At 39.6% G+C, this 13,623-nt stretch overlaps 1 protein-coding gene across 6 annotated transcripts in view; it reads left to right on the forward strand.

Moving 5' to 3' along the window:
• The first annotated feature begins 300 nt into the window (after positions 1-300).
• nrg1 (neuregulin 1) overlaps positions 301-13,623 on the forward strand; it is a 31,718-nt gene continuing 18,395 nt past the window's right edge. The window contains exons 1-4 of one of the 6 annotated variants that reach the window (XM_026339574.1): positions 301-694; positions 798-1,764; positions 9,888-10,026; positions 11,725-11,792. In XM_026339574.1, the coding sequence (XP_026195359.1) occupies positions 1,089-1,764; positions 9,888-10,026; positions 11,725-11,792 (883 nt within the window). In that variant the 5' untranslated portion in view covers positions 301-694; positions 798-1,088. Of the gene's footprint in view, positions 695-797; positions 1,765-9,887; positions 10,027-11,724; positions 11,793-12,790; positions 12,850-13,623 lie in introns of all 6 variants that reach the window. The other 5 variants (XM_026339575.1, XM_026339568.1, XM_026339570.1 and 2 more) reach the window with 5 other exon arrangements.

The raw sequence follows: 13,623 nt of genomic DNA on the forward strand, positions 1-13,623 counted from the left end.
TGTCATTATGTTATTACACTAATGAATGCGGATACTTGAGAAGAGTAGAACACAATGGTTGCATCCTCTTGGGATAGATCATATGTCTGCTTCCTTGGCTCCTTCCCCTTGACAAAAACACACCCTTTAGTATCAGCATAATCAATGGGGAGTGGTGCTGGAGGGGCGGGCTACAGCAGTCCGACTGACTGTGATTCGCTGACATGCGCTCTAATTGGATCAAGTAGAAACTTGCTTAGCTGGATACATTGCGCTGGGATTGGGAGCAGCCTGCAAAGAGAGCACTGACACACCAGCAGACAGGAAGAGAGGCCGAGAGGGAGGAGGCCAGAGGCTGCCCTGCTCAACACTTGGAGAGGAAAGACAGAAAGAGGAGGGGAGAGGAAGAGAAAGGGGAGTATCCCATCTTCTCTTCCTTTCTGTGCTGCTGCAGCCCCCCCTCTCGCCATCCTTCTCACTATGATTCTCTTTCTCCCTCCTTTCCCTTACTCATGTGTTTCTGTGGCTGCACTGAAAGGAAGGGCACCTGCCGCTCCCTGATGATTCAGCCTTTCAGCCAGTTGGAGCTCCACAGACGAGACAGCATGTCCCTCCTGCCACTGCAGTGCCTGGCTGTCCTGTCCTCTGCACTACAGCTACTGCAGCTGCAGCCGGCCCGTCACGTCGACACCGCCTCTTCTGCCCAAGTGCTCAGGTGAGTGAGCACTACTCTTCCACCACTGCGCACTACTTGACCATTTAGAACAATTAAGGACTCTGAATCTCTGACCGGCTTTTTGTTTTGTTCTTGCCTACAGCAGAATTGATGTTTTTACTTATTGACTCACGATTGCGTTTCATGTGAGAAAGCATGAGTAAGGAACTCCTGTCCCTCGTGCGCAGATGGGTGTCTACATACCTCCCAGCCTGTTAACAAGGTTTGACTCACTCTGAAGAACATTTTTACCTCTCTTTGAAGTCCCAGCTCTGACTCTGCAGCCTCATGATGGAAGACATACTCGAGGAGACTGGTAGCACGCTGCCACTGTGTGATGCTCTGAGTTAATAGGAAAGGTGTTCAGAGAGCCTTGATTCAGCAGCTGGACAGGATGACTGAGGGAATGGAGGACCTCACTGCAGGGTCCGTTTGCCCTCCTGGATCGGCCTCCCCCACCGGCTCTGCTCCTGATACTGGACAAGTCCCCGAGGAGAAACCAGAGGAGACTGAGACAGCTGGTGAGAGTGGGGAGGAGGGCGCAGAGGGAACTGCAGAAGGAGGTGGTGGTGGTGGTGGTGATGGGGAGCATTTGGGGGCTTTGGGAATTGTGGCCTTGCCAGGGACTTGCTGTGTGTGCATAGAGATGGAACAGATTAACAATTGCCTGCACTCTGAGAGAATCTGCATTCTGCCCATCCTGGCCTGTCTACTTAGCTTAGCCCTCTGCACAGCGGGCCTCAAATGGGTCTTTGTGGATAAGATCTTTGAGTATGAACCACCCACACACTTAAATCCTAAACCCATTGGACAGGACCCAATTATTATATCAGTTGACCCCACGCTAGGACTAACCCAATCGATTCAACATTCATCTCCGTCTACTGTCTCTTTGACCACCGCCATCACTATTACCACAGGACATCCTGAGGTAGTAGTGGAAAAGAAATCTACACAAGGGCCAGAAGTGACTCGTTCTGATCCCTCCGTTACACTAAAATACACGGCTAAGCAGACCTCCCAACCTCAGACAACACAGCTATCCAACGACATCATCACCCCAACAATCTGTAAGTATCCAACATGTCATTCATTAAAAACATTATTTTCAGATGGGATGTCATTTGATTTAAAGCACAAAACGAAGATAAATTAAGTGTAGTTTCATGAAATGCTTCAACTGATTTTTCCTGTTGATTGATTTCCTACATGCTGCACTATATCAACCGTGACAGGAAGTGTCTGCTTTCAGGACTTTGCCAGAGAGCAGACACGTTGTGACTTGCAGAGAGTAGCATAGAGGCCCATGACTAAGCCTCAGAAGTATTGCTACAGAGATATGCGTGCAGACAACAACAGCTCTATTCAAACCTTATTTACCCCTATAGTGTGTAGGTGTACCATTCCTAACAATCACTTCTTCCTCTTTAAGTATTAATGAACTCTTAAATTATACCACAATGATTTAGACACACTCCAGTAATGGTGTAATTGCAGCCTTATTCTGAATGAGACAACATACAATATGGAGGAACCCTGAAATGTGTGGCTGCACATTTCCAGTCCATATGAAAAAGTGAAAATCAATAAATGATGCATGACACAAACTGAAAGTCCAGGCTGTGGTACAGGGAGACTTCCTGTTTTCTGACTGTGCTCCATTTCAAGGTCAGAGCCTGCTGGAGGCTAATTGATGCCCTCTCCATCCCTCTGCCGCAGGGAAAAACAACCCACTAATACTATCTGTCTGCCAGAGGCTCGCCACCATGACGTTTCTGTAGTCACATCACTGTGTGATTTATGACACTGTATCTAGGTTAGCTAATAGAGGGTAAAAGTGGTGGAGGGGTAGTGTCGGGGGTAGGACAGTAATGTTCCAACCAATACCTTAATAAAAAGTAGCTTTAATTAATCAATAGCATTGATAGATGATCCCTGTAATTGCCCATAGCTGACACTGAATTCCCTGCAGTGGTACCTGAGGGTGAATTCCAGCAATTTCAGATGATTGTGTTTGCTGGTGGGAAGCCAGTGAAGGATCAGTGAAGCCAAACTCTCTCTGATTCTCTGCTGTGAGGTTTGTTCGTGCCAGCGTTTCAAAGTTAAATTCACCAAACTCTTAACTGCACAAACTTGTTGTAAATCTCATGTTTCAACCTGATGAGGAGCTGTGTGGTGGAGAAATGCTATGTTCACATCACAGATCTTAATGTTTCTTAATCCTGTCTTAATCACATCTGATCTTTTTGTCTTGATGCACTGTAAAAAAAAAAAAATCAGAAAACTTAAAATTTCAAGGTAACTAACTGCACTAGATTTTTGAAACTAACTCAAATTTCTACGTTTTGAAGAAAATCTTACTTTTAATAACTTAAACTTTTTATTGTTAAACAAATGTATGTTTGATATGAATAAAAAATAGAATTACAAATGGCAAAAAATATTTTTTAATGTTTATTTTAAACATGACACAGTAACAAAACTGCAATGTTAAATTTACCTTGTTGTTGTGTTGTGTACTCATGGTTTTAATTAACTTACATGTGCTCTAAAATTTCCTCAAGTAATTTGAAAAAAAACCCCAACAACTTCAAACTGAGTAAAATAACAATGGTACTATTTTCTGTAAAAAAACTAAAGAACACAATATTTTAAGAGCATTAACTCAACATGTGCATGCTAGGAAGTCTACTAATATGCAAATTCTTTTGTATTTTATCAACTTACTTTAACAAGTTGAGTGAACTCTAAGATTTTAATTCATTTAACTCATAATTATAGTTAGAAGGAGTTGAAATGAGCATGTGCAATGTAGTTGACCTGGCTCCAACCAGGGTTCGACTACAATTTGTGAATTTTAACCACACTAGATATGAAGTAAGAGCAATTTGAAACCTAACATAGTAAGTTGAAGCAGTAACTTTACATTTACAGTGCAATTAAATACTTTTTGTTTAGTGGAATACAAATTCACAATATGGTGACCAATTTCATCCATCCATCCATTTTCTACTGCTTGTACATTGAAAGGTCACAGGAGTGCTGGAGCCTATACCAGCTGACATCGGGTGAAAGACAACTGTAATGTAGCTGTGCTGAAATATGCCAATAAAATCAGCTAAGTCTCAGAAACCTGATGGTCATGATGAGTAAGTAGACACGATAAGATACGAGTTGCTGATTCACCCAGTTCAAATGTAATTCTTGCAACTAGTGACTGGGCCAGCAGAACTGTTAGGGCTACAGAGCAGGGGGAGTGGATGTTAGATTTTACACAGGTTAAAAAACAGCCATGAGGCAGTTACAGAACAAGTCATCATTGACAAGCTTGTTCTTTTTATTGACTTTATAAATAATTTTGAATAAACAAAACCCCTCACCAATAACAACATAATAACATAATAAAGTTTTTTATTGAAAACGACTAATTATACTAAATAATAATAATAACAAATAATAAAAGCATGATATTTACATGTAAATATGTAAATATGTTTTAATACATCCATTTACAGGCACTGATGCTTCTGACTACTGACATCTACATGGTGAATATGCTCATTAAAACCTAGAAAGTCATTATCATCTCATGAAAATTACTTTTCTATCACAAGACAAGTACAACAACTCAATCTCAATCTCACAATGTGAAGACAAGCTGAAACATGGTCTTGTCTCCTTTGAACAAATTCCCACTGTTTTTTAGTCCATTTAACGAACTTGGTCCTGAAGAACTCAGTTGTTGCATGGCTTCCTCTTCATGTAGTGGAGTTTCAGATTACATTTCTGAATGCAGCTTCAGACTGTGTTAAGTGAGGATGCTTTGCCCATGCAACTTTAAAGAGTAGTTTCCAACCCTTAACTGTACATACTGAGATTTTAGGAGTCCCTGAATTAGTTCACAATATTAAGAACTGTATATGGTGGAATACCTAAAGCCTTTGCAATCTTGCATTGTGAAATATTCTTTCTGAACTTAGGACAATTCTCTGGAGTGAATGGAGTTTGGCACGAAGTAAACCTATCTAAGCATTTGGTGGATACTCCTTTTATGCCCAATCATGAGACCCTGACCTATTATTATTATTATTATTATTATTATTATTGTTATTATTGAATAATTTACAATTTAACCTCTGTTCTTAGATATTTTAAGTGTGTTTCAGGCAACTACTCTCAATTGGCTCATGTTTAGTGAAAACACTGCAAATCTTTTCTTTGTACTAATTTGATAAATAAAGGTTTGTGCAAAGTAACAAATGACAGATTTTATCTTGCAAATGAAGTCCAGCCTCACAGCGTAGAGCCATCCTGTATTTACCCTACACTTACTCTCATTAACTTTTGATTATTCTATTATCAAATACTTATCCCATTGTCAGTGTGATCCTTATGTCCAGCCCACACAAACCAGGAACTCACATTAAAATTTTTATTTGTCAACTGATACTGAAAACGTTTAACATTTTTGTTATGTTATGTTGATTTTACCATCTATTCACTGTAAATCCTTATTCAAGAATTTTCTATATATTATAATGAATTTATTTAATGAAATCAAAATAGATTTTTAAGTCTGAAAACCTGCCTAGCTTGTTCAATGAACTAATAAATCTAAATAAACCAAACTAAGACATAAGTTTACTCAGCATGCGATGTTTAGTCAACATAACATTTAGTTGTGTTAGAAGAACAAATTACATTCGTTGGCTTGGCGTAAAGTTTTAAGGTAGCCCTTTGACATGAGTTTTTAACTTCAGGTTTACATATTGTTCTAACAAGATCTCTGTCCTTTAAATCAGCCACTGGAAAATAAATTAGCTTAGCTAATATCTCTGATGATGAAGTCAGGCTTAATGAGTTCAGATTTGTGTAAAAACATGCCTCAGTTTCTGATTAGTGAGTCAGACATCAGCAGCATCTGTAGCTACAGCCTGTCTGTCTGTGGACCTCCTTGTTAACCATGTGGAGGATCTGCTGCCATCCATTCTAATACTGTGAACACTACTCCCTTTGAAGTGTAAATTATTCTTTTGAATTGACAGCTAGGCGGCAAGTTATTGTTTGATTGGATTCGTAACATCAATGAGAGGAAGTTTATGAAGATTCTCCTCACTTGTCCTACTTACAGTAAGTTTGGGACAGTTGGTTTGAGTGATGAAGACACTCAGTTGCAAAGATGCACAATGAATGATGCAAATGTTGCTCTCAAATTTTTATGACTGTAGTGTCTGACAGAATCCTATGACAGGATGTAATGTCAGTGGAGGTGAGGTCATAAAAAGTTAAATATCTGGTTTTATGACTCTGGCAAAATTGATACTGCTGTCCCCCTGGGCATTTCATAATGGAATAATGGAAACTGAGAAAGTGAAGTGAAATAAATAATATGGTTGCAATCCCAAAGTATAAAACAAAAAAGGACCACAAAACAATAAAGAAACCTTATTTTATCACATTTGTCAAGTTGAATAATAATAAATATAATAATAAAAGCTGGTCTCTGTGAAAGGGGACCTGCATGCTAGGTGCATATAGGTTCATTCTAAGCCAAAGAAAATGCAACACTTGGTACTGTTAGGTGATTACCCTCTAACAACATATCAATGAATACTATATTTCATTCCTGCTAATTAGATCTCTTAAAATATTGCATGCTGTTTCTTTAACATATAGTAAGATCCTTATCCCCTGTCTCAATTTGAGACACAGGTCCAGCTGTGGAGTTGCTGAGGGTTTCTTAACCATACTGTGGTTTCTCCACAAGCCAAAGACATAATGGTTAGCTTAATTGGTGGCTCTCAATTGTGACTGTGAGCGTAAATGGTCGTCTGTCTTTGTGTGCCATGGTGTATTTTACGCTTGACTGGGTGTCACCAACACCTTTAACAAACGTGTTCCACATCGGTCCATTTGGTTTGTTTCATATTCCCAGCACCTCCCTCTTCAATTTGGTTCTGGAGTTCCTTACAGTTAAGCATCAATCAGTCTAGATGGTCAGTTACACCTTCAATGCCACTACAGTCAGCACTCAGCATGGCTGACCACACCGCAGTGACCCTGTAACATCGGCTCAGTCCATGTCTCAGTCACAGCATCAATGGTACTGCTGGAGAGAGGAACAGCAACACAAAGGCCTTAGCAGTGCAGGTTACAGCCAACGTCTTGTGCCCCACATTTAACGTTATGATGTTTCAACATAAGTACATGTCAGTTAACTGTGTAAGACATGGTGTGTTGTAACTGTTCCAAGTCTTTATATTTTTTGACTTAACCTAAGGTTTTTGTGCCCAACAATAACCCATATGTCTTTCTGCATAAAGTCAATCAAACCGTGTTTCCATTCGTAACCTCTTTTGACAAGAGATCCAGCAGGCATCAGGGGGCCGACACTTCCAGTGTGTCAAATGCTGACAAAGGGTGCCTTTAGCATAGATACTGAGTCATCATTATGTGATGCTGAGGGATGAGAACATGTTGGCTCAGCTCTGCTACTCCCTGCTCTGCTCTTCAGGTAGTTGTCATTTTGAAATTACAATAAATGATGGAAAATGTACCAATCAAGCAGAAAAACATCCAACATTCTCAGACAGGTTAGAAAAAGGAACGCATTTTCACTTCTTCACACACACTGCTTCAACAGCATCTCCCCCTATTAACATTTATTTTAGAACCATGGAAACTGGTATGTGTGTGTGGAACTGTGTGTGGAAATAACAATAACCTGAACCTAAGTTTTGCTGTCGATAGTGTTCTCCTTTCTCAGTCAGTAAGAAACAACCTCACATTTTGATTTTTGACCATGTCATTATGTTGTCACTGGCCAATCACCTTGAAGACATCTTACTGTTAAATGCAACTGGAAAACAGACACAGTGATTGGAAGTTTTGCAATGTTACCAGTAAAAACGGAAGAGGCTCTTTGGAACATGAGGGCAGTCTTGGCACAGTTAAGCTACTGAGCTTTTCTCTATCTAGTGGCAGATATCCCACCACTCTTGGATGTTCTTTTTCATACCAGTAATTTATCATGTGTTCAGCTGCCCCCTTTGATGTCTGTGTTTGAGTTCCACCCCTTCCAGCCCACGTTGACCTGTCTTTGGGTTAGATGTTTAACCCCACTCACCCCAACCGGTAGAGGCAGATGGCCGCCCACTATGAGCCTGGTTCTGCTGGAGGTTTCTTCCTCTAAAGGGAGTTTTTCCTCTCCACTGTTGCCTAAAGCTTGCTCAAATGGGATTGTTGGGTTTCCTATATAATTTCTTATAAAATTATACTGCGTAAGGTCTTAAACCTTACACTGTAAAGTGCCTTCAGATGACTTCTGATGTGATTTGATGCTATACAAATAAAATGTAATTGACATTGAATTATAGAAATATTCTTCCAAAGTTTTTATGAACTTCAGTAAAGCTGGCAACCAAACACATAGTCTGAAGAAAAAATTAGATTTTGAAACTTTACATATTCAATTTAATGGTTTGTAATTATATTTGGCACAATAGTCTATGTGTAGTTTCTAAGTGTGTGCATTTAAATCACTGTAGATCCTTTTGTTTAAATCTTTTTTACCTTCACAAACGTGACTGCTATTATTCCAGTGAATGATACAGACACAGATTTTTGCTGGTGCAGCACATCATAGTTTGTCCTTGACAACACTTGACAGAAACACCATCCACTGCAGCAGACTCAGATTGTTCTGCTAATACAACCCCAGCTCTGCCTAAAGAGCCTGAACAGCAGAGAAATGAAGCAGCCTGTTGGCTCACCTCCAGAACTGTGTCACTTCGCCCTTGTTTTACATTTTGCATTTAGGTTTTAGTCATTTGGCACTTTTATCTAAAGCACTAACAAGGCACAGGGCAAAGTATGAGGAGGTCTTACCTAAGGAGTCGTACTGAAGGTAGGCTACAGCAAGGATTCAAACCCCAGTTACCCACATGAAGGGCAGCAATGTTACCACTACACTATCCAGCCACTCGATGGTAGTTTATTGTTTCTGATCCACCAGGAAAAGTTAAGCAGAGGAAATGTCCACTTCTCCCTGCATTTCATCATTCATAATGAGGAGCAAAACATTTACTGATTATTGATCTCTGTTTTCAAAGTAAATCATTACCAGTAATGGCTTTGGAAGTTCAAAAATATGATCAAAAACTAAATGCAATCAATCTTCTCTTAGAGTCTCAACATGAAACCCCATTCACATCTTGATTTATTTATTGAAGTTCAACCATTAGCTGAAACTCTATCATTAAGAGTTTATATCCAGTGAAGACACGAATGGAGTGCACCTCCTGATTAAACTTTCTTTGTGCTGCATGTAATCAGATGTAGCTGCTGGTTGCAGTGAAGAAATTTGCTTTGTAATACTCAGCTCATGCTTCTAGATATAGGGTTGTATTCACAGGACTCAGTATAGTATTCGCCTATTCAAGCTTATTTCCTTGTTTCTGTGAATGAAGAATGTGCATACTCCACATTTGAATAAGTGAGTGACAGTGTTAGTCAGATTATTTGTTTAAATGTTAGCTAATCTGATGTGTCGCATCAGCATTTACATGACATAAGAGATGATGAGTCATGTCATCTCTCAACAGACTGATTGGACGAACAGAAGTCTACTTCTGTTCAAAGACATTCAGGTTTAGTGAAGTAACAAAGTTGTAAATGTTAGTGTGAATGATGTGATGTGTGTCAGACTGGAGAGACTGTAGACGTGTCTAGAGTCCACTGTTCTCTTGAAACAAAGCACATAGCAGGTCTATGATGTAGGCTACAGACATCATTTAACCTACATATTTACTTTTAGAAAGAACTGAACATCGGTCATAGATTTGAACATTTTGCGGACTGTGTTTTTTTTTTCCAGTTGTGTAGTGAATTTGCAAACAAACAAACAAACAAAAAAATCCTAACACGGGTGATTTCAAGCATGTAACAAATTCTATGTGATATGTCTAAATATTGTGTTCTTAAAGTGTGTTTAATCATATACTGGCTGAAATATGAGTGTGAAGAGTATGAAGTGGTTGTTTTAAACTACTGCACATGAAACCTGGGATGGTGCATTATTCCTTTAAGACATGTAGCCACAGTTGTTTTTCACCTTCACTTTACAAACTCCATGTCACCTATTACAGTAGACATGTGCCTATGTGCTCTGACAAATTATGGGTGTCCTCTGCAGCTGCCACCAGCACCACCACAACAGCTAAGACCTCCAGCCATGTGACGCGCTGCAGTGACAGCCAGAAGAACTACTGTGTCAATGGAGGGGAGTGCTTCACCCTTGAAATCATGCCAGGCAGCACAAAGTTCCTCTGCAGGTATGCCTCAGACAGTAGGTTGTAGCACTGACACTGAGTAAAGTTTCCATCACATTAAATACGGGATGGTTCTGTTAGTGACTTATATAACAACCCTATGGTGCCCTTTGGTGTAAAGTGGTGCCAAGGAAACATCAACATCATTAACTATCAATGAAGATCTATGATCAGAAAATACAGGCATGATGAAAATATCAGAAATGTGACAGAAACTAAGCAGAAGAAAATATATATTTTCATTATAGGAGTACTAATACAAAGAAAAATGGTGTTGTTGTTTCTTTTCTAAAATTATTTTTGAACTTTAACAAAGATGACAGAACAACCGGATCTGCACATTACATCCTTCCAAGGCCAATACTCTGTGGCAAGTACTAACACACTGAAACAATCCTTAAACAGCCCAAAGGCTCTTAATAATTGTTGAAGTATCTTGTTAATAAGAAGCCTAAAAACAAACTAATAATACATCAAGCACTGATGTATGCACTGAAATGGGAAAATGACGAATATCTAGTAGCTAACTTAAAAAAGGGGCGCAACTGCTCAAGAAGTGTCATTCAAATATAGCAGTCACCTTAGAATTACAGAAGATACTTGCTTAAAATTCTGCAGCCCCAGATATTATCTTTGATTATGATATTATACACCGTTACACTATTTGTATAATCAACATTAGGCTTAAAAGTGCACACAATATCATAAACATTGAATTTAGGATTCTGAAACTAAGGATTAGATGATCTGTCTACTAGAAGAAACTCATACAGCTCAGGCACCAGCTAGAGAAAGCACATGAACCATATAACAGTCCTATTATTTATTTTAAATTATTTCTATTTTATTTTATTTTTTAAATAATTGTCCAGACACATTCTTTGAGGAGAGCTGAGGAGTAAAGGAGGAAGATGAGAATACCTTCTGTGTGAGACGCATTCAGAAAAGATAAGTAAGCTTGTCTCCGGCCCAGGCAGCTGCTTGGATTGCTCTATAATACGCATAATGTTCTTTGTGTGTGATGTAATGAGGCAAGGTTCACACCAGGAAGCACGTCTCTCACTTTTTAGAGAAGGAAAACAATTGTGGAAACTAATGATGAGTTTAGTATTCAGCCACTAAATGACAGAGCTGTAGTTGTCCTCAGTCATTAGAAGAAGTGGACAAAGGGGTAAATCACTTGCTTCCTAGCTTAGCTGAGGTCAGAGAGATCAGTACTCCATATCTTACTGTAGCGGCAAGGTGCAAACCACAGACTGCTGTCATCTGACCTCAAACAGAGTACCTGATGCACTCAATACTGGTTTTGGCAACACAGGAGTTGATGCCAAAAATCTTCAATGAGAGTATCATTGTGAAGAACCATAAGGGCTCCGGTAAAGTCACAAGTGTTTACATGAACAGGTCAGAAGGCAAAGAATCTGGGTAGCTGAAGTAAAATTAAGACTTTGGACCACATAACTTTCATGAGAAATTTCAAGCCACTGGGATTTTGGACATATTTGAACTGCATTAGTGAACATTTTACAGGTTGCTCAGATTCGTCCAATGCCAAAGTAATTATGTGACTCTTTGTTTCCTGGTTGCTGTTATGTTTTGTGACTGTACACCTGATGTCTTTGTGTTTGTCCCTGTGTCTTCTTGTTTTGTGTGTAACATGTCAGTACTGTTTATCTCTCCTCCCTTCTACCCATAAACCAGATGCTTGGCGGGATTCACTGGGCACCGATGTGAACAAGCTGTGCTTAAGAAAGTCTCAGACCCAAAACGTATGTGATCATAACTGTATTCAGTCCCACATGTCATTACTGGTGTTTCACCCCTCTCATGTATTCTCCAAGAAATGATGGAAAATTCCATGTTTTTTTAAAACACAGTGGTAAAACTCTGGCTATAAGCTGCAGTTTCTTCCTGATCTAGCTCTATTTCTGCTAGTTCAAGCAGAGCCCTCTAAATGGGTCTAAATACTTAGGCACACGCTCCCTTGTGGAGAAGTGCACTGGAATTTGCATGTACTTGTCATCTCATCACATCCCATCCATGCTCTTCAGAGCAGTCAAATGCCTCCATCTCAGTCTGCGTGGTTTTTTTATGTCAAGCCTTAAGACAAACTACCTACAGTTCCTCCCATTCAGCTTCGCCCCCATCCCTTCAGCACGCACTCTTGTGATGGTTATTTCCTGCTTAAGAATTTCCTGTAGTCTAGTGCTTAACTGGCCATGGTCTGAGTGGTAAAGCAGTGATGAGTTTGGTGTTTTAAATTCAAACTCAGTTGTTAACAGATGTCCTAAATACAGGAGACCCAGGGATCCCTCATGGGGCTAGTGCCATATCAAGACTAAAAGAACCACCTCTGGGGCTGATTCCCATGCTGTACGACTGCCATGCATCTGGGTCCGTGCTGCTTTTTGGGTGGTGTCATAAAACCCATTGTACAGAATTATATTACAGACAAAGTTTAGGCTGGTTGTATGTACATGCAAATTTCAGTCTGCTAGACATTATTCAAACCCAAAGAGTTTTGATTGAGGTCTGTGAAAAAATCACATAATGGAGAACTGGAGATCATAAATCAGTACTTGTGCTATGAAGATCTCAGATAAATTCTAATTGGAAATTAGAACTCCACCTCACAGGCTGAAGCTAGACTGTTGGTCTAGCTCGCCCTTCCTATCAACACCAGTGATGACTGTTGTGGGTTTTGCACAGTTCCTGTATAAATTAACCCTCTCTCTCTTCTTGTCTGTTTCTTTCGTTTCCTACTCAGGTGTCCAAATGAATTTACTGGTGATCGCTGCCAAAACTATGTAATGGCCAGCTTTTACAGTATGTCTATTTTCTCCTTTGTCCGTTCTTGGATTTGAGCATGCTCAACTAACAGTTTGTGCACTGTACACTCAATTCATTATTTTACCCCTTATTAAGTGATTAATGTAGCCCCAAGCCTTTCGCATGTTGAAGTTTCTGTATTATTTTTTATGTTAAAGTTGCACGAGATACTCTACTAGTTACTAAATTAGTGTAATGTTTATATGACCAAAACAGCAAGCAGGGCCCAAATGCAACAACACAAGCAGACTGGCAACGGTAGTTAACAAAAACTTTAAAATCACACAACAGGGTACAGGGTCAAACATGTCCAATCATCAGTCCAAACAAAGCAATCAATCTAAAGGACAGGGAAAATCAAGTGATCAGGCAGTCCAAACAAATCCAACAGAGACGAACAGGGAAATACGGGTAAAAGTGGAACTGGAGGTGAGTGGAGCTGGTCCAATGGTAGTCTTGAAAACTAGAAAATGAAATCTTAAATAGGTCATGAATCGTCTTCTACTGTAGACACTCTCTACAGTAGAAAACTGTACTCTCTCTACTGTTTTGTGTTTTATACGTTTTTATCTGGATTTCTTTTTTTGCCTGCAGGCTGATGTTTATTTCTTGATGTTTTATGAATACCTTCCTCTGTGGCACAATCAAAGTTTTGTTCAGGAGAGCATTAACATGTATGCCAAGAATTACACAGTGGTCAGAAGAACAGGTCCTAGCGTGTCTTTTAGGGCTGCTAGGAAGGCAGACTCCGGGGCAAATGTGGCAGTGTAG

The sequence above is a fragment of the Anabas testudineus genome, chromosome 22, assembly GCF_900324465.2.
Source record: "Anabas testudineus chromosome 22, fAnaTes1.2, whole genome shotgun sequence".
Classification (NCBI taxonomy): Eukaryota; Metazoa; Chordata; class Actinopteri; order Anabantiformes; family Anabantidae; genus Anabas; species Anabas testudineus.